Source organism: Mytilus edulis, unplaced genomic scaffold (genome assembly GCF_963676685.1).
Source record: "Mytilus edulis unplaced genomic scaffold, xbMytEdul2.2 SCAFFOLD_267, whole genome shotgun sequence".
NCBI lineage: Eukaryota > Metazoa > Mollusca > Bivalvia > Mytilida > Mytilidae > Mytilus > Mytilus edulis.
Window position 1 is genome coordinate 3256 of NW_027268867.1, and position 22288 is coordinate 25543.

At 32.7% G+C, this 22288-nt stretch overlaps 2 protein-coding genes across 14 annotated transcripts in view; one reads left to right on the forward strand and one right to left on the reverse strand.

Moving 5' to 3' along the window:
- Positions 1-438: 438 nt before the first annotated feature.
- On the forward strand, positions 439-9315 carry LOC139508979 (uncharacterized). Of its 4 annotated transcripts, none has more exons than XM_071296034.1 (5): positions 439-580; positions 2099-2244; positions 4575-5208; positions 6754-6899; positions 9230-9315. In XM_071296034.1, exons 3-5 carry the CDS (start codon positions 5069-5071, stop codon positions 9304-9306), a joined length of 363 nt encoding a protein of 120 aa, XP_071152135.1. In that variant the 5' UTR covers positions 439-580; positions 2099-2244; positions 4575-5068; the 3' UTR covers positions 9307-9315. The 4 variants fall into 4 exon arrangements, with proteins under 4 accessions (XP_071152135.1, XP_071152133.1, XP_071152134.1 ...); XM_071296035.1 differs by lacking the exon at positions 439-580 and adding an exon at positions 1299-1371; XM_071296032.1 differs by lacking the exons at positions 6754-6899; positions 9230-9315 and having other exon boundaries at positions 441-580; positions 2099-2248; positions 4575-4868.
- Positions 9316-9577: 262 nt separating this feature from the next.
- Positions 9578-22288, reverse strand: part of LOC139508981 (uncharacterized) — a 36821-nt gene continuing 24110 nt past the window's right edge. For 2 of the 10 annotated variants that reach the window (XR_011661490.1, XR_011661491.1), the window contains 4 exons: positions 20969-21602; positions 18455-18600; positions 14716-15349; positions 9894-12347 (listed from right to left, as the gene is read on the reverse strand). Coding sequence is in view for 5 of the 10 variants with exons in the window: in XM_071296037.1 (XP_071152138.1) it covers positions 9751-9871; positions 12198-12347; positions 14716-14855 (411 nt within the window). In the remaining 5 variants the exon portion in view is untranslated. Of the gene's footprint in view, positions 9872-9893; positions 12348-14715; positions 15350-18450; positions 18601-19327; positions 19430-20968; positions 21603-22288 lie in introns of those variants that run through there. The other 8 variants (XM_071296036.1, XM_071296038.1, XR_011661488.1 and 5 more) reach the window with 7 other exon arrangements.

Sequence of the window (22288 nt, forward strand, 5' to 3'; positions counted from 1 at the left end):
TCTGCAATACAAGTGGAATCTGACATTTGCTGATCTAATATGGGTCAGGGTCCCTAATAGACCTTGAGATGAGGAACTCAGATGACGTAATTAAAAAACAATATTAGTCCGCGATACAATTGTGGATGCTGTGATTTTAAAAATGGACATAAATGAACAATAAGAACTGTTTTATAGAGCTGATGTGATGAGAAAAGAAATATGTAGATTTGACCTGAAATAAATTATTAGAAAGGACAATTTTTTTATTGAGTTTTATGATCAGAATTTTGGGATTATTTCATGTGGAGAGTGACATTTTTCACCATCTTCCGGGGTCCAGCAATTTACGAAAAAAGTAATCTCACTTGCCACCCCGAAAATTTAACCAAACATGTATAAATGTATCAGCTTCGATATGAGCCATCCTACATGTTCAAGTAAACGATATGGACTGAGCAATGGAGGAAAACGTTACCATTGTCGCCTATGGAGAATTAATTAAAAATGTTGACCCAAATTGTGAACTATTATTTCAAAGGTGTTGGAGTGTTTCATGGTTCAATGATCACAATTTCGGATGGGAGCTGCTGAAATCGAGGTCAGTTACACTCTTTTAGTGCTATTTGATTAAAAAGAATACAAAATGGCTACCAATAATTTAGATTTTTATCAAAAATATACCAATTTTATACTTATAAACAGTGAAGAGGCAGAAAATGGGGCATGCGTTATTTGGACTGGGGCCACTCAGAGGAGAAATAATTATATTCTAGGGATGATCAATGTCACATACCCAAATGCCAAACGTACTAAAATGAATGTTGCACGTTTAGCAAAAATTTTGCAATTGAAATCTACTGATTTAGCCAAAAATTTAGATGCTTCACACCTTTGTCATAATGCATTGTGTGTGAATACAGACCATATTGTTTTAGAACCTCGGGAGATTAACAATCAAAGAAAAATATGTGTAGCTGCACACCAATGCACCACACATATTGTGCATGGCACAAACTATACTAACTGCATGCTGAATCTGAAATTGTGGTTTGTTATGATTTTGTAGTAAACATATGCACCTTGCACATTTTACCTCCACATTAATCATCTCTGAAAATACCAGTTTTTAACACAAGTAAAAAACGAAAATGGGAAAAAAGCCCACCCTCATACCCCCAAGACACTGAAACAAACATGGCAAACATGTTTATGCAAGATTATAAGCTCAGTCAAACATTTATGTGGTTTTTTTTTCGCCAGTGTTTACTAATTTTTACAGTGCAAGGGGAGTAACTCTTGATGGTTTCATTACAACAGGTGATCACAGGAAGTAAACATGCGGTAGAGAACTAAATGAAAGTGAAACATAGAGACAAATCAATGAACAAAGTATGACAGTCATTAATTAAATAAGTAAACAAAAAACAAAAGAAAAAATAACAGAAAGGAAAAAATCCAAATATGACATCGAGTTACAAAGGCAAACTGTGAATGACCTAATGTTGTAATATTCATTTAACATGGTTTTATTTTGTTTATAATTTTGTTTCAAGGTATGCGTTTTCCAATAAATGCATGTACTGTGGCTGGATGCATGCATTGGGAGATATGAAGTGGTCTTTTTGCCTGATACAAGGTTTATTTCAGTGTCTTGGACCATTATCCCATTTTCATAACAAACTTAAAATAAACAAACTTTTTAATTTAAAAAAAAAACACAACTAACTCATATCATGCTCATATATTCCTGAAAAGTGTTTGTTTTAATATATTATTAGATGTTTAGTATTCTCTGTAAATAAATAAATAAATAAATAACTACATATGCTTCCTGAAAGGCTGAAAGAAAACCATATTGTGTAACCTTTTAATATAAATGTTAATCTGGCCATGAACTACAACCTGGCTGTGGAACGAATTCTTTCGGACTTGAATTCTGACATAGCTTTGGTTCTAACTGATGTTTTTTATATCCACTAATCAACCTGTTTCGCACTCTCTTGTTTAACAAGAAATCGATAGCCTGTTTTTTACGAGCTTTTAACCTGTTTAATTTGACACGTAAACTTTTTTGATATGCACAATCATATATTTCACGTTTACGTATTTTTTTCAGAGCCACTACAGCACGAGACTTTCTACCCAGACCACAACCTACAGCTTTTAGGGTCTTAGCCAATGCAACATCCCGTTTATTATTGACTTTCAAGACTGCTGCAGATGCACGGCCTAAGGCATTGCGAGAAAAATTCTTATTCTTCGGTAGGTATGTAGAAATTGTCCTATTGACGGACTCACACTTATTTGTATTGCTGAAAAATTGCATCTGATTTAATGCGGTCTGAGACAGTTTCATTTCTAACAATGATTCTATTAATAATTTGTCAGTCTTATTTGGTTTCAAAGACCCATTTTGTAAACCATGACTGCTAAGGTTAATAGATTTGTACCACCAACTAGTTTTTATACCACCATTACATAGTGTTATGCTCCATCTACACGTATCGCTACAATTACCACTATAACAATTCACAACAGACTTAACAATGCGTGGCAAACATTTTGAAATTTGTTGTCGGTCACCATTATATTTTGCAAATAAACATTTCATTATACCATGTGAACGTAATTTTAAATCATTGGCAAAAGCTATTTTAATATCATTCCTCTGGGCCTTTGTAGCTCCAGGGAACATACCGACACTAAATTTTGCTCGCAATACCTCACGGAACTGACTTTGACCCCGGTGAATAGTATCTGCCAGTCTATTTACTGACCATAAAGGGTCAAATATTTCCTGCATTGCTTCTTGTAGACCTTGTACACTTTTTGCATCCCCATCAGTAGTACAATAGTCCACAAGTAAATCAAGTTTAGCAATTTTTTTACCTATTTCATACCCAAGATCCTTCTCACTCAAAGGATCATACCTATTTGTATTTGATGTGCAGTACTCGTGATTAGGACATTCAATGTCATAACCTTTACCGCGTAACCATGCACCAACCCAGCAAAGTTTGTTTACAAGGTGAAAACCAATGATATCATGATTGTCAGTTTCATTTTCACAGGCAATACCAATGACTTGTGATGCATTTTGTCCCATTTTATGCCTACTTTTTATATGCACACTCTGATAGGTACCATCCATTTGTAATTTTACAGGACTATTTTTATTTAACCCTAAGGTTTCATTTCTCTTTCTGAAACTCTCAACCACTTGTTCGGTTTCATTTTCCGCAAGTTTTACAACCTTGTCACAAACAGTATTTGTTATTCTCTGCATTGTTCCTTTTGACATAGGAGGAATACATGAACTAGTTAAAAGTAGTCGCGCGCTATCATTACCAATATTACAGTTTATCACGCCAGTCTGAAACCCATAGTTAATTGTAGCACTCTTGCGACCAGCACGTCCTGTGTCAATTTCTCTAAATAGTTTATATTTTTCTGAAATAAATTTACACTTGGTACACTTCATTTTCCAAATCCAACCAAGACCCCATTGAGTCTCTTGTACCAGTTCAAAATGTGGAACAACACACTTTGGACTTTTATTTAAATGACATATTATAAGACTATTGATCATTAAAATATTAAGATCTCTATCTACTGTTCTATTTTCAGTACTTTTCTCCTCTAAATATTCATCTAAATAATCATCTGACAATTTATGCGGTCTGAGTAGTTTGACTGTAGTCGCACATTTTTCAGTTTGGGGAGCTACATAAGATTTTTTATCGTAACTCTCTTTTGAGTACAGCTTAAATTCCTTTTCTGTAAGGCGGGGTAACCAGACAGATTCTGTGGTGTTTTTAGGAGTCAAATCTGTAGTGGAATTAGAAAATTTAAGTTTAGGTGGTGCAGGTAAAACTTGCATAGATAAATTTTTTAAAACCTGTGTAGATGGAGCTGTAGATGGAGCAACACCATTAATAACACTACAACCTTGATCTGTTGTTAGGGATACACAACGCAATAGATGGGCTTGGTTACCAACCTTATATTGGTTTCTTTTCCTTTTCCCTTTCATTATTGAATAAATACACACTCTGTTATGTTTGTATAATTCTAAATTATGACATCATAAAGTCATGACGTCACAAAAGCGATGACGTCACAATGTTATCTTCACTAAAGAAAAGCACCATTTTTCCCTATTTGAACACTCACACAAAAAGAACTCTAAAATGGTTATTACTTGATGGATTTTAAAACTAAAACCTGTTTTAGAATTGTCTGTGAATGATCTTAACAGTTATTAAAAAATAAAAATGTTCTATTCCTTCTATGAAAGAAATAAATATCAAAAACATTATTTTCTGAGTGAAAAAATCCTTAAATCTACCTTATTTACAGTAAAAAACACAATATTTTCATGATTCATCATCTAAACATGATGATTTTTATAAAGTCAGTTAGGTAATGAAGGTTTGTTAAATGGCACTTTAAGCTATGAAGAGTCTTAATCAATGTCTAAATTGTGAATTGATAACATATGGATTTTGTGCTTTTTTTCTACTAAAAGATATAAGGAACAGTAATAAGCATGCTTACTTAAAAATACTAAAAATTAACTTATTTTATTTCAGATGCGGAAAAAAACTTCACAGAATTGTTCGAAAAGGTGTACCGAAGAAATTCATTCTGCAATACAAGTGGAATCTGACATTTGCTGATCTAATATGGGTCAGGGTCCCTAATAGACCTTGAGATGAGGAACTCAGATGACGTAATTAAAAAACAATATTAGTCCGCGATACAATTGTGGATGCTGTGATTTTAAAAATGGACATAAATGAACAATAAGAACTGTTTTATAGAGCTGATGTGATGAGAAAAGAAATATGTAGATTTGACCTGAAATAAATTATTAGAAAGGACAATTTTTTTATTGAGTTTTATGATCAGAATTTTGGGATTATTTCATGTGGAGAGTGACATTTTTCACCATCTTCCGGGGTCCAGCAATTTACGAAAAAAGTAATCTCACTTGCCACCCCGAAAATTTAACCAAACATGTATAAATGTATCAGCTTCGATATGAGCCATCCTACATGTTCAAGTAAACGATATGGACTGAGCAATGGAGGAAAACGTTACCATTGTCGCCTATGGAGAATTAATTAAAAATGTTGACCCAAATTGTGAACTATTATTTCAAAGGTGTTGGAGTGTTTCATGGTTCAATGATCACAATTTCGGATGGGAGCTGCTGAAATCGAGGTCAGTTACACTCTTTTAGTGCTATTTGATTAAAAAGAATACAAAATGGCTACCAATAATTTAGATTTTTATCAAAAATATACCAATTTTATACTTATAAACAGTGAAGAGGCAGAAAATGGGGCATGCGTTATTTGGACTGGGGCCACTCAGAGGAGAAATAATTATATTCTAGGGATGATCAATGTCACATACCCAAATGCCAAACGTACTAAAATGAATGTTGCACGTTTAGCAAAAATTTTGCAATTGAAATCTACTGATTTAGCCAAAAATTTAGATGCTTCACACCTTTGTCATAATGCATTGTGTGTGAATACAGACCATATTGTTTTAGAACCTCGGGAGATTAACAATCAAAGAAAAATATGTGTAGCTGCACACCAATGCACCACACATATTGTGCATGGCACAAACTATACTAACTGCATGCTGAATCTGAAATTGTGGTTTGTTATGATTTTGTAGTAAACATATGCACCTTGCACATTTTACCTCCACATTAATCATCTCTGAAAATACCAGTTTTTAACACAAGTAAAAAACGAAAATGGGAAAAAAGCCCACCCTCATACCCCCAAGACACTGAAACAAACATGGCAAACATGTTTATGCAAGATTATAAGCTCAGTCAAACATTTATGTGGTTTTTTTTTCGCCAGTGTTTACTAATTTTTACAGTGCAAGGGGAGTAACTCTTGGTGGTTTCATTACTGTGTCAGAAAACTGGGTCATTCAATCAACAGGTGATCACAGGAAGTAAACATGCGGTAGAGAACTAAATGAAAGTGAAACATAGAGACAAATCAATGAACAAAGTATGACAGTCATTAATTAAATAAGTAAACAAAAAACAAAAGAAAAAATAACAGAAAGGAAAAAATCCAAATATGACATCGAGTTACAAAGGCAAACTGTGAATGACCTAATGTTGTAATATTCATTTAACATGGTTTTATTTTGTTTATAATTTTGTTTCAAGGTATGCGTTTTCCAATAAATGCATGTACTGTGGCTGGATGCATGCATTGGGAGATATGAAGTGGTCTTTTTGCCTGATACAAGGTTTATTTCAGTGTCTTGGACCATTATCCCATTTTCATAACAAACTTAAAATAAACAAACTTTTTAATTTAAAAAAAAAACACAACTAACTCATATCATGCTCATATATTCCTGAAAAGTGTTTGTTTTAATATATTATTAGATGTTTAGTATTCTCTGTAAATAAATAAATAAATAAATAACTACATATGCTTCCTGAAAGGCTGAAAGAAAACCATATTGTGTAACCTTTTAATATAAATGTTAATCTGGCCATGAACTACAACCTGGCTGTGGAACGAATTCTTTCGGACTTGAATTCTGACATAGCTTTGGTTCTAACTGATGTTTTTTATATCCACTAATCAACCTGTTTCGCACTCTCTTGTTTAACAAGAAATCGATAGCCTGTTTTTTACGAGCTTTTAACCTGTTTAATTTGACACGTAAACTTTTTTGATATGCACAATCATATATTTCACGTTTACGTATTTTTTTCAGAGCCACTACAGCACGAGACTTTCTACCCAGACCACAACCTACAGCTTTTAGGGTCTTAGCCAATGCAACATCCCGTTTATTATTGACTTTCAAGACTGCTGCAGATGCACGGCCTAAGGCATTGCGAGAAAAATTCTTATTCTTCGGTAGGTATGTAGAAATTGTCCTATTGACGGACTCACACTTATTTGTATTGCTGAAAAATTGCATCTGATTTAATGCGGTCTGAGACAGTTTCATTTCTAACAATGATTCTATTAATAATTTGTCAGTCTTATTTGGTTTCAAAGACCCATTTTGTAAACCATGACTGCTAAGGTTAATAGATTTGTACCACCAACTAGTTTTTATACCACCATTACATAGTGTTATGCTCCATCTACACGTATCGCTACAATTACCACTATAACAATTCACAACAGACTTAACAATGCGTGGCAAACATTTTGAAATTTGTTGTCGGTCACCATTATATTTTGCAAATAAACATTTCATTATACCATGTGAACGTAATTTTAAATCATTGGCAAAAGCTATTTTAATATCATTCCTCTGGGCCTTTGTAGCTCCAGGGAACATACCGACACTAAATTTTGCTCGCAATACCTCACGGAACTGACTTTGACCCCGGTGAATAGTATCTGCCAGTCTATTTACTGACCATAAAGGGTCAAATATTTCCTGCATTGCTTCTTGTAGACCTTGTACACTTTTTGCATCCCCATCAGTAGTACAATAGTCCACAAGTAAATCAAGTTTAGCAATTTTTTTACCTATTTCATACCCAAGATCCTTCTCACTCAAAGGATCATACCTATTTGTATTTGATGTGCAGTACTCGTGATTAGGACATTCAATGTCATAACCTTTACCGCGTAACCATGCACCAACCCAGCAAAGTTTGTTTACAAGGTGAAAACCAATGATATCATGATTGTCAGTTTCATTTTCACAGGCAATACCAATGACTTGTGATGCATTTTGTCCCATTTTATGCCTACTTTTTATATGCACACTCTGATAGGTACCATCCATTTGTAATTTTACAGGACTATTTTTATTTAACCCTAAGGTTTCATTTCTCTTTCTGAAACTCTCAACCACTTGTTCGGTTTCATTTTCCGCAAGTTTTACAACCTTGTCACAAACAGTATTTGTTATTCTCTGCATTGTTCCTTTTGACATAGGAGGAATACATGAACTAGTTAAAAGTAGTCGCGCGCTATCATTACCAATATTACAGTTTATCACGCCAGTCTGAAACCCATAGTTAATTGTAGCACTCTTGCGACCAGCACGTCCTGTGTCAATTTCTCTAAATAGTTTATATTTTTCTGAAATAAATTTACACTTGGTACACTTCATTTTCCAAATCCAACCAAGACCCCATTGAGTCTCTTGTACCAGTTCAAAATGTGGAACAACACACTTTGGACTTTTATTTAAATGACATATTATAAGACTATTGATCATTAAAATATTAAGATCTCTATCTACTGTTCTATTTTCAGTACTTTTCTCCTCTAAATATTCATCTAAATAATCATCTGACAATTTATGCGGTCTGAGTAGTTTGACTGTAGTCGCACATTTTTCAGTTTGGGGAGCTACATAAGATTTTTTATCGTAACTCTCTTTTGAGTACAGCTTAAATTCCTTTTCTGTAAGGCGGGGTAACCAGACAGATTCTGTGGTGTTTTTAGGAGTCAAATCTGTAGTGGAATTAGAAAATTTAAGTTTAGGTGGTGCAGGTAAAACTTGCATAGATAAATTTTTTAAAACCTGTGTAGATGGAGCTGTAGATGGAGCAACACCATTAATAACACTACAACCTTGATCTGTTGTTAGGGATACACAACGCAATAGATGGGCTTGGTTACCAACCTTATATTGGTTTCTTTTCCTTTTCCCTTTCATTATTGAATAAATACACACTCTGTTATGTTTGTATAATTCTAAATTATGACATCATAAAGTCATGACGTCACAAAAGCGATGACGTCACAATGTTATCTTCACTAAAGAAAAGCACCATTTTTCCCTATTTGAACACTCACACAAAAAGAACTCTAAAATGGTTATTACTTGATGGATTTTAAAACTAAAACCTGTTTTAGAATTGTCTGTGAATGATCTTAACAGTTATTAAAAAATAAAAATGTTCTATTCCTTCTATGAAAGAAATAAATATCAAAAACATTATTTTCTGAGTGAAAAAATCCTTAAATCTACCTTATTTACAGTAAAAAACACAATATTTTCATGATTCATCATCTAAACATGATGATTTTTATAAAGTCAGTTAGGTAATGAAGGTTTGTTAAATGGCACTTTAAGCTATGAAGAGTCTTAATCAATGTCTAAATTGTGAATTGATAACATATGGATTTTGTGCTTTTTTTCTACTAAAAGATATAAGGAACAGTAATAAGCATGCTTACTTAAAAATACTAAAAATTAACTTATTTTATTTCAGATGCGGAAAAAAACTTCACAGAATTGTTCGAAAAGGTGTACCGAAGAAATTCATTCTGCAATACAAGTGGAATCTGACATTTGCTGATCTAAGGGTCAACATTTTTAATTAATTCTCCATAGGCGACAATGGTAACGTTTTCCTCCATTGCTCAGTCCATATCGTTTACTTGAACATGTAGGATGGCTCATATCGAAGCTGATACATTTATACATGTTTGGTTAAATTTTCGGGGTGGCAAGTGAGATTACTTTTTTCGTAAATTGCTGGACCCCGGAAGATGGTGAAAAATGTCACTCTCCACATGAAATAATCCCAAAATTCTGATCATAAAACTCAATAAAAAAATTGTCCTTTCTAATAATTTATTTCAGGTCAAATCTACATATTTCTTTTCTCATCACATCAGCTCTATAAAACAGTTCTTATTGTTCATTTATGTCCATTTTTAAAATCACAGCATCCACAATTGTATCGCGGACTAATATTGTTTTTTAATTACGTCATCTGAGTTCCTCATCTCAAGGTCTATTAGGGACCCTGACCCATATTAGATCAGCAAATGTCAGATTCCACTTGTATTGCAGAATGAATTTCTTCGGTACACCTTTTCGAACAATTCTGTGAAGTTTTTTTCCGCATCTGAAATAAAATAAGTTAATTTTTAGTATTTTTAAGTAAGCATGCTTATTACTGTTCCTTATATCTTTTAGTAGAAAAAAAGCACAAAATCCATATGTTATCAATTCACAATTTAGACATTGATTAAGACTCTTCATAGCTTAAAGTGCCATTTAACAAACCTTCATTACCTAACTGACTTTATAAAAATCATCATGTTTAGATGATGAATCATGAAAATATTGTGTTTTTTACTGTAAATAAGGTAGATTTAAGGATTTTTTCACTCAGAAAATAATGTTTTTGATATTTATTTCTTTCATAGAAGGAATAGAACATTTTTATTTTTTAATAACTGTTAAGATCATTCACAGACAATTCTAAAACAGGTTTTAGTTTTAAAATCCATCAAGTAATAACCATTTTAGAGTTCTTTTTGTGTGAGTGTTCAAATAGGGAAAAATGGTGCTTTTCTTTAGTGAAGATAACATTGTGACGTCATCGCTTTTGTGACGTCATGACTTTATGATGTCATAATTTAGAATTATACAAACATAACAGAGTGTGTATTTATTCAATAATGAAAGGGAAAAGGAAAAGAAACCAATATAAGGTTGGTAACCAAGCCCATCTATTGCGTTGTGTATCCCTAACAACAGATCAAGGTTGTAGTGTTATTAATGGTGTTGCTCCATCTACAGCTCCATCTACACAGGTTTTAAAAAATTTATCTATGCAAGTTTTACCTGCACCACCTAAACTTAAATTTTCTAATTCCACTACAGATTTGACTCCTAAAAACACCACAGAATCTGTCTGGTTACCCCGCCTTACAGAAAAGGAATTTAAGCTGTACTCAAAAGAGAGTTACGATAAAAAATCTTATGTAGCTCCCCAAACTGAAAAATGTGCGACTACAGTCAAACTACTCAGACCGCATAAATTGTCAGATGATTATTTAGATGAATATTTAGAGGAGAAAAGTACTGAAAATAGAACAGTAGATAGAGATCTTAATATTTTAATGATCAATAGTCTTATAATATGTCATTTAAATAAAAGTCCAAAGTGTGTTGTTCCACATTTTGAACTGGTACAAGAGACTCAATGGGGTCTTGGTTGGATTTGGAAAATGAAGTGTACCAAGTGTAAATTTATTTCAGAAAAATATAAACTATTTAGAGAAATTGACACAGGACGTGCTGGTCGCAAGAGTGCTACAATTAACTATGGGTTTCAGACTGGCGTGATAAACTGTAATATTGGTAATGATAGCGCGCGACTACTTTTAACTAGTTCATGTATTCCTCCTATGTCAAAAGGAACAATGCAGAGAATAACAAATACTGTTTGTGACAAGGTTGTAAAACTTGCGGAAAATGAAACCGAACAAGTGGTTGAGAGTTTCAGAAAGAGAAATGAAACCTTAGGGTTAAATAAAAATAGTCCTGTAAAATTACAAATGGATGGTACCTATCAGAGTGTGCATATAAAAAGTAGGCATAAAATGGGACAAAATGCATCACAAGTCATTGGTATTGCCTGTGAAAATGAAACTGACAATCATGATATCATTGGTTTTCACCTTGTAAACAAACTTTGCTGGGTTGGTGCATGGTTACGCGGTAAAGGTTATGACATTGAATGTCCTAATCACGAGTACTGCACATCAAATACAAATAGGTATGATCCTTTGAGTGAGAAGGATCTTGGGTATGAAATAGGTAAAAAAATTGCTAAACTTGATTTACTTGTGGACTATTGTACTACTGATGGGGATGCAAAAAGTGTACAAGGTCTACAAGAAGCAATGCAGGAAATATTTGACCCTTTATGGTCAGTAAATAGACTGGCAGATACTATTCACCGGGGTCAAAGTCAGTTCCGTGAGGTATTGCGAGCAAAATTTAGTGTCGGTATGTTCCCTGGAGCTACAAAGGCCCAGAGGAATGATATTAAAATAGCTTTTGCCAATGATTTAAAATTACGTTCACATGGTATAATGAAATGTTTATTTGCAAAATATAATGGTGACCGACAACAAATTTCAAAATGTTTGCCACGCATTGTTAAGTCTGTTGTGAATTGTTATAGTGGTAATTGTAGCGATACGTGTAGATGGAGCATAACACTATGTAATGGTGGTATAAAAACTAGTTGGTGGTACAAATCTATTAACCTTAGCAGTCATGGTTTACAAAATGGGTCTTTGAAACCAAATAAGACTGACAAATTATTAATAGAATCATTGTTAGAAATGAAACTGTCTCAGACCGCATTAAATCAGATGCAATTTTTCAGCAATACAAATAAGTGTGAGTCCGTCAATAGGACAATTTCTACATACCTACCGAAGAATAAGAATTTTTCTCGCAATGCCTTAGGCCGTGCATCTGCAGCAGTCTTGAAAGTCAATAATAAACGGGATGTTGCATTGGCTAAGACCCTAAAAGCTGTAGGTTGTGGTCTGGGTAGAAAGTCTCGTGCTGTAGTGGCTCTGAAAAAAATACGTAAACGTGAAATATATGATTGTGCATATCAAAAAAGTTTACGTGTCAAATTAAACAGGTTAAAAGCTCGTAAAAAACAGGCTATCGATTTCTTGTTAAACAAGAGAGTGCGAAACAGGTTGATTAGTGGATATAAAAAACATCAGTTAGAACCAAAGCTATGTCAGAATTCAAGTCCGAAAGAATTCGTTCCACAGCCAGGTTGTAGTTCATGGCCAGATTAACATTTATATTAAAAGGTTACACAATATGGTTTTCTTTCAGCCTTTCAGGAAGCATATGTAGTTATTTATTTATTTATTTATTTACAGAGAATACTAAACATCTAATAATATATTAAAACAAACACTTTTCAGGAATATATGAGCATGATATGAGTTAGTTGTGTTTTTTTTTTAAATTAAAAAGTTTGTTTATTTTAAGTTTGTTATGAAAATGGGATAATGGTCCAAGACACTGAAATAAACCTTGTATCAGGCAAAAAGACCACTTCATATCTCCCAATGCATGCATCCAGCCACAGTACATGCATTTATTGGAAAACGCATACCTTGAAACAAAATTATAAACAAAATAAAACCATGTTAAATGAATATTACAACATTAGGTCATTCACAGTTTGCCTTTGTAACTCGATGTCATATTTGGATTTTTTCCTTTCTGTTATTTTTTCTTTTGTTTTTTGTTTACTTATTTAATTAATGACTGTCATACTTTGTTCATTGATTTGTCTCTATGTTTCACTTTCATTTAGTTCTCTACCGCATGTTTACTTCCTGTGATCACCTGTTGATTGAATGACCCAGTTTTCTGACACAGTAATGAAACCACCAAGAGTTACTCCCCTTGCACTGTAAAAATTAGTAAACACTGGCGAAAAAAAAACCACATAAATGTTTGACTGAGCTTATAATCTTGCATAAACATGTTTGCCATGTTTGTTTCAGTGTCTTGGGGGTATGAGGGTGGGCTTTTTTCCCATTTTCGTTTTTTACTTGTGTTTATATTTAGCTAGACTATATAATAATAATATTAATCCATTATTAAAGGAAGCTTTTTCTCTAGCACAGTCTCTAGATTTGACAGGAACTTACTCATGGTATACATATGCTAAAAATATTGTCAAAGAGACTAACGTTGACCTTAATATTCTTTCTACTTGTAAGGACATAAAAGATGTAAATAAAATAAAAAACGATATAAAGTTAAAAATGAAAAATAGATATGAAGATTTAATTCAAAATAAATTTCAAAACATCGATGATAAAAGTAAATTTTTTCTCTATAAAAAACTTAAAAAAGATTACAAACTAGAATATTATCTAAATACATCTAATTTTCAGATAAGGAGATTAATCACTAAATTTAGAATAAGTGATCACTCCCTCTTGATTGAAAAGGGGAGATATTTTAAAATCCCAAGAGAGGAACGTCTTTGCCATAAATGTAAAATACTAGAGGATGAGAAACATTTTTTACTATATTGTGAGTATAATAAAACTCTAAGAAATGAATTTTTTCATCACATATGTACAGAAAATAATAACTTTAATAATTTAAATGAAGAAGAAAAAATTCATTATTTACTAAATCCATCATCGCCTTTACAAACAAATAAGTTAGGATCCTTCTTGAAAAAGTCATTAGAACTGAGGGCAGGGGACTCTTAACAACTTGTTTGTTGTTATACATTTTAATGCTGTTGATATTTTGTATGTTTAATATGTATGTATATATGTTTATTGTGTTTATTGTATTAATATATGTTGGTCACAAACTGTAAAGTTTATATGACAATAAAATATTTGATTTGATTTGATTTGTTAAAAACTGGTATTTTCAGAGATGATTAATGTGGAGGTAAAATGTGCAAGGTGCATATGTTTACTACAAAATCATAACAAACCACAATTTCAGATTCAGCATGCAGTTAGTATAGTTTGTGCCATGCACAATATGTGTGGTGCATTGGTGTGCAGCTACACATATTTTTCTTTGATTGTTAATCTCCCGAGGTTCTAAAACAATATGGTCTGTATTCACACACAATGCATTATGACAAAGGTGTGAAGCATCTAAATTTTTGGCTAAATCAGTAGATTTCAATTGCAAAATTTTTGCTAAACGTGCAACATTCATTTTAGTACGTTTGGCATTTGGGTATGTGACATTGATCATCCCTAGAATATAATTATTTCTCCTCTGAGTGGCCCCAGTCCAAATAACGCATGCCCCATTTTCTGCCTCTTCACTGTTTATAAGTATAAAATTGGTATATTTTTGATAAAAATCTAAATTATTGGTAGCCATTTTGTATTCTTTTTAATCAAATAGCACTAAAAGAGTGTAACTGACCTCGATTTCAGCAGCTCCCATCCGAAATTGTGATCATTGAACCATGAAACACTCCAACACCTTTGAAATAATAGTTCACAATTTGGGTCAACATTTTTAATTAATTCTCCATAGGCGACAATGGTAACGTTTTCCTCCATTGCTCAGTCCATATCGTTTACTTGAACATGTAGGATGGCTCATATCGAAGCTGATACATTTATACATGTTTGGTTAAATTTTCGGGGTGGCAAGTGAGATTACTTTTTTCGTAAATTGCTGGACCCCGGAAGATGGTGAAAAATGTCACTCTCCACATGAAATAATCCCAAAATTCTGATCATAAAACTCAATAAAAAAATTGTCCTTTCTAATAATTTATTTCAGGTCAAATCTACATATTTCTTTTCTCATCACATCAGCTCTATAAAACAGTTCTTATTGTTCATTTATGTCCATTTTTAAAATCACAGCATCCACAATTGTATCGCGGACTAATATTGTTTTTTAATTACGTCATCTGAGTTCCTCATCTCAAGGTCTATTAGGGACCCTGACCCATATTAGATCAGCAAATGTCAGATTCCACTTGTATTGCAGAATGAATTTCTTCGGTACACCTTTTCGAACAATTCTGTGAAGTTTTTTTCCGCATCTGAAATAAAATAAGTTAATTTTTAGTATTTTTAAGTAAGCATGCTTATTACTGTTCCTTATATCTTTTAGTAGAAAAAAAGCACAAAATCCATATGTTATCAATTCACAATCTTTTGAATATTCATTTTATTAAATTTACTGTTTGCAAAAGTATAAATTACTCTAAATTATAGGTATTTTCTGGTAACTTAACGGAAAACCCTTGCCGTTTTTGGCACAACCTTTTTGATCTTTTGGTCCTCGATGCTGTTCAACTTTGTACTCGTTTCGGCTTTCAAACTTTTGTATCTGTGCGTCACACATAGGTCTTGTGTGGACAAAATACACTTCTGGCGTATTAAAATTTTGAACTTGTTGCCTTTTGTTGGCTGTTGTTCGTGTGATTCTTTGTCTATTGTGTTCTCCAATTTATTTATATTGTAGTCCTGTGTTGTCATTTTGATGTTATATTTCACATGGCCATAAAAGTGCGAGGTTTGGCATGCCACAAAACCAGGTTCAACCCACCATTTTTTCCTTTAAAAATGCCCTGTACCAAGTCAGGAATATGGTCATTGTTATATTATAGTTCGTTTCTGTGTGTATTACATTATAACGTTGTGTCGTTTGTTTTCTCTTATTTTTGAGTGTAAATTCACATTGCGATAAGACGTGTCACGGTACTTGTCTATCCCAAATTCATGTATTTGGTTTTGATGTTATATATATATGTTATATTTGTTATTCTCGTGGGATTTTGTCTATATGTGTTACATTTTAGTGTTATGTCGTTGTTCTCCTCTTATATTTAATGCGTTTCCCTCGGTTTTGGTTTGTTATCCCGATTTTGTTTTTTGTCCGTGGATTTATGAGTTTTGAACAGCGGTATACTACTGTTGCCTTTATTTAGACATTGATTAAGACTCTTCATAGCTTAAAGTGCCATTTAACAAACCTTCATTACCTAACTGACTTTATAAAAATCATCATGTTTAGATGATGAATCATGAAAATATTGTGTTTTTTACTGTAAATAAGGTAGATTTAAGGATTTTTTCACTCAGAAAATAATGTTTTTGATATTTATTTCTTTCATAGAAGGAATAGAACATTTTTATTTTTTAATAACTGTTAAGATCATTCACAGACAATTCTAAAACAGGTTTTAGTTTTAAAATCCATCAAGTAATAACCATTTTAGAGTTCTTTTTGTGTGAGTGTTCAAATAGGGAAAAATGGTGCTTTTCTTTAGTGAAGATAACATTGTGACGTCATCGCTTTTGTGACGTCATGACTTTATGATGTCATAATTTAGAATTATACAAACATAACAGAGTGTGTATTTATTCAATAATGAAAGGGAAAAGGAAAAGAAACCAATATAAGGTTGGTAACCAAGCCCATCTATTGCGTTGTGTATCCCTAACAACAGATCAAGGTTGTAGTGTTATTAATGGTGTTGCTCCATCTACAGCTCCATCTACACAGGTTTTAAAAAATTTATCTATGCAAGTTTTACCTGCACCACCTAAACTTAAATTTTCTAATTCCACTACAGATTTGACTCCTAAAAACACCACAGAATCTGTCTGGTTACCCCGCCTTACAGAAAAGGAATTTAAGCTGTACTCAAAAGAGAGTTACGATAAAAAATCTTATGTAGCTCCCCAAACTGAAAAATGTGCGACTACAGTCAAACTACTCAGACCGCATAAATTGTCAGATGATTATTTAGATGAATATTTAGAGGAGAAAAGTACTGAAAATAGAACAGTAGATAGAGATCTTAATATTTTAATGATCAATAGTCTTATAATATGTCATTTAAATAAAAGTCCAAAGTGTGTTGTTCCACATTTTGAACTGGTACAAGAGACTCAATGGGGTCTTGGTTGGATTTGGAAAATGAAGTGTACCAAGTGTAAATTTATTTCAGAAAAATATAAACTATTTAGAGAAATTGACACAGGACGTGCTGGTCGCAAGAGTGCTACAATTAACTATGGGTTTCAGACTGGCGTGATAAACTGTAATATTGGTAATGATAGCGCGCGACTACTTTTAACTAGTTCATGTATTCCTCCTATGTCAAAAGGAACAATGCAGAGAATAACAAATACTGTTTGTGACAAGGTTGTAAAACTTGCGGAAAATGAAACCGAACAAGTGGTTGAGAGTTTCAGAAAGAGAAATGAAACCTTAGGGTTAAATAAAAATAGTCCTGTAAAATTACAAATGGATGGTACCTATCAGAGTGTGCATATAAAAAGTAGGCATAAAATGGGACAAAATGCATCACAAGTCATTGGTATTGCCTGTGAAAATGAAACTGACAATCATGATATCATTGGTTTTCACCTTGTAAACAAACTTTGCTGGGTTGGTGCATGGTTACGCGGTAAAGGTTATGACATTGAATGTCCTAATCACGAGTACTGCACATCAAATACAAATAGGTATGATCCTTTGAGTGAGAAGGATCTTGGGTATGAAATAGGTAAAAAAATTGCTAAACTTGATTTACTTGTGGACTATTGTACTACTGATGGGGATGCAAAAAGTGTACAAGGTCTACAAGAAGCAATGCAGGAAATATTTGACCCTTTATGGTCAGTAAATAGACTGGCAGATACTATTCACCGGGGTCAAAGTCAGTTCCGTGAGGTATTGCGAGCAAAATTTAGTGTCGGTATGTTCCCTGGAGCTACAAAGGCCCAGAGGAATGATATTAAAATAGCTTTTGCCAATGATTTAAAATTACGTTCACATGGTATAATGAAATGTTTATTTGCAAAATATAATGGTGACCGACAACAAATTTCAAAATGTTTGCCACGCATTGTTAAGTCTGTTGTGAATTGTTATAGTGGTAATTGTAGCGATACGTGTAGATGGAGCATAACACTATGTAATGGTGGTATAAAAACTAGTTGGTGGTACAAATCTATTAACCTTAGCAGTCATGGTTTACAAAATGGGTCTTTGAAACCAAATAAGACTGACAAATTATTAATAGAATCATTGTTAGAAATGAAACTGTCTCAGACCGCATTAAATCAGATGCAATTTTTCAGCAATACAAATAAGTGTGAGTCCGTCAATAGGACAATTTCTACATACCTACCGAAGAATAAGAATTTTTCTCGCAATGCCTTAGGCCGTGCATCTGCAGCAGTCTTGAAAGTCAATAATAAACGGGATGTTGCATTGGCTAAGACCCTAAAAGCTGTAGGTTGTGGTCTGGGTAGAAAGTCTCGTGCTGTAGTGGCTCTGAAAAAAATACGTAAACGTGAAATATATGATTGTGCATATCAAAAAAGTTTACGTGTCAAATTAAACAGGTTAAAAGCTCGTAAAAAACAGGCTATCGATTTCTTGTTAAACAAGAGAGTGCGAAACAGGTTGATTAGTGGATATAAAAAACATCAGTTAGAACCAAAGCTATGTCAGAATTCAAGTCCGAAAGAATTCGTTCCACAGCCAGGTTGTAGTTCATGGCCAGATTAACATTTATATTAAAAGGTTACACAATATGGTTTTCTTTCAGCCTTTCAGGAAGCATATGTAGTTATTTATTTATTTATTTATTTACAGAGAATACTAAACATCTAATAATATATTAAAACAAACACTTTTCAGGAATATATGAGCATGATATGAGTTAGTTGTGTTTTTTTTTTAAATTAAAAAGTTTGTTTATTTTAAGTTTGTTATGAAAATGGGATAATGGTCCAAGACACTGAAATAAACCTTGTATCAGGCAAAAAGACCACTTCATATCTCCCAATGCATGCATCCAGCCACAGTACATGCATTTATTGGAAAACGCATACCTTGAAACAAAATTATAAACAAAATAAAACCATGTTAAATGAATATTACAACATTAGGTCATTCACAGTTTGCCTTTGTAACTCGATGTCATATTTGGATTTTTTCCTTTCTGTTATTTTTTCTTTTGTTTTTTGTTTACTTATTTAATTAATGACTGTCATACTTTGTTCATTGATTTGTCTCTATGTTTCACTTTCATTTAGTTCTCTACCGCATGTTTACTTCCTGTGATCACCTGTTGATTGAATGACCCAGTTTTCTGACACAGTAATGAAACCACCAAGAGTTACTCCCCTTGCACTGTAAAAATTAGTAAACACTGGCGAAAAAAAAACCACATAAATGTTTGACTGAGCTTATAATCTTGCATAAACATGTTTGCCATGTTTGTTTCAGTGTCTTGGGGGTATGAGGGTGGGCTTTTTTCCCATTTTCGTTTTTTACTTGTGTTTATATTTAGCTAGACTATATAATAATAATATTAATCCATTATTAAAGGAAGCTTTTTCTCTAGCACAGTCTCTAGATTTGACAGGAACTTACTCATGGTATACATATGCTAAAAATATTGTCAAAGAGACTAACGTTGACCTTAATATTCTTTCTACTTGTAAGGACATAAAAGATGTAAATAAAATAAAAAACGATATAAAGTTAAAAATGAAAAATAGATATGAAGATTTAATTCAAAATAAATTTCAAAACATCGATGATAAAAGTAAATTTTTTCTCTATAAAAAACTTAAAAAAGATTACAAACTAGAATATTATCTAAATACATCTAATTTTCAGATAAGGAGATTAATCACTAAATTTAGAATAAGTGATCACTCCCTCTTGATTGAAAAGGGGAGATATTTTAAAATCCCAAGAGAGGAACGTCTTTGCCATAAATGTAAAATACTAGAGGATGAGAAACATTTTTTACTATATTGTGAGTATAATAAAACTCTAAGAAATGAATTTTTTCATCACATATGTACAGAAAATAATAACTTTAATAATTTAAATGAAGAAGAAAAAATTCATTATTTACTAAATCCATCATCGCCTTTACAAACAAATAAGTTAGGATCCTTCTTGAAAAAGTCATTAGAACTGAGGGCAGGGGACTCTTAACAACTTGTTTGTTGTTATACATTTTAATGCTGTTGATATTTTGTATGTTTAATATGTATGTATATATGTTTATTGTGTTTATTGTATTAATATATGTTGGTCACAAACTGTAAAGTTTATATGACAATAAAATATTTGATTTGATTTGATTTGTTAAAAACTGGTATTTTCAGAGATGATTAATGTGGAGGTAAAATGTGCAAGGTGCATATGTTTACTACAAAATCATAACAAACCACAATTTCAGATTCAGCATGCAGTTAGTATAGTTTGTGCCATGCACAATATGTGTGGTGCATTGGTGTGCAGCTACACATATTTTTCTTTGATTGTTAATCTCCCGAGGTTCTAAAACAATATGGTCTGTATTCACACACAATGCATTATGACAAAGGTGTGAAGCATCTAAATTTTTGGCTAAATCAGTAGATTTCAATTGCAAAATTTTTGCTAAACGTGCAACATTCATTTTAGTACGTTTGGCATTTGGGTATGTGACATTGATCATCCCTAGAATATAATTATTTCTCCTCTGAGTGGCCCCAGTCCAAATAACGCATGCCCCATTTTCTGCCTCTTCACTGTTTATAAGTATAAAATTGGTATATTTTTGATAAAAATCTAAATTATTGGTAGCCATTTTGTATTCTTTTTAATCAAATAGCACTAAAAGAGTGTAACTGACCTCGATTTCAGCAGCTCCCATCCGAAATTGTGATCATTGAACCATGAAACACTCCAACACCTTTGAAATAATAGTTCACAATTTGGGTCAACATTTTTAATTAATTCTCCATAGGCGACAATGGTAACGTTTTCCTCCATTGCTCAGTCCATATCGTTTACTTGAACATGTAGGATGGCTCATATCGAAGCTGATACATTTATACATGTTTGGTTAAATTTTCGGGGTGGCAAGTGAGATTACTTTTTTCGTAAATTGCTGGACCCCGGAAGATGGTGAAAAATGTCACTCTCCACATGAAATAATCCCAAAATTCTGATCATAAAACTCAATAAAAAAATTGTCCTTTCTAATAATTTATTTCAGGTCAAATCTACATATTTCTTTTCTCATCACATCAGCTCTATAAAACAGTTCTTATTGTTCATTTATGTCCATTTTTAAAATCACAGCATCCACAATTGTATCGCGGACTAATATTGTTTTTTAATTACGTCATCTGAGTTCCTCATCTCAAGGTCTATTAGGGACCCTGACCCATATTAGATCAGCAAATGTCAGATTCCACTTGTATTGCAGAATGAATTTCTTCGGTACACCTTTTCGAACAATTCTGTGAAGTTTTTTTCCGCATCTGAAATAAAATAAGTTAATTTTTAGTATTTTTAAGTAAGCATGCTTATTACTGTTCCTTATATCTTTTAGTAGAAAAAAAGCACAAAATCCATATGTTATCAATTCACAATTTAGACATTGATTAAGACTCTTCATAGCTTAAAGTGCCATTTAACAAACCTTCATTACCTAACTGACTTTATAAAAATCATCATGTTTAGATGATGAATCATGAAAATATTGTGTTTTTTACTGTAAATAAGGTAGATTTAAGGATTTTTTCACTCAGAAAATAATGTTTTTGATATTTATTTCTTTCATAGAAGGAATAGAACATTTTTATTTTTTAATAACTGTTAAGATCATTCACAGACAATTCTAAAACAGGTTTTAGTTTTAAAATCCATCAAGTAATAACCATTTTAGAGTTCTTTTTGTGTGAGTGTTCAAATAGGGAAAAATGGTGCTTTTCTTTAGTGAAGATAACATTGTGACGTCATCGCTTTTGTGACGTCATGACTTTATGATGTCATAATTTAGAATTATACAAACATAACAGAGTGTGTATTTATTCAATAATGAAAGGGAAAAGGAAAAGAAACCAATATAAGGTTGGTAACCAAGCCCATCTATTGCGTTGTGTATCCCTAACAACAGATCAAGGTTGTAGTGTTATTAATGGTGTTGCTCCATCTACAGCTCCAT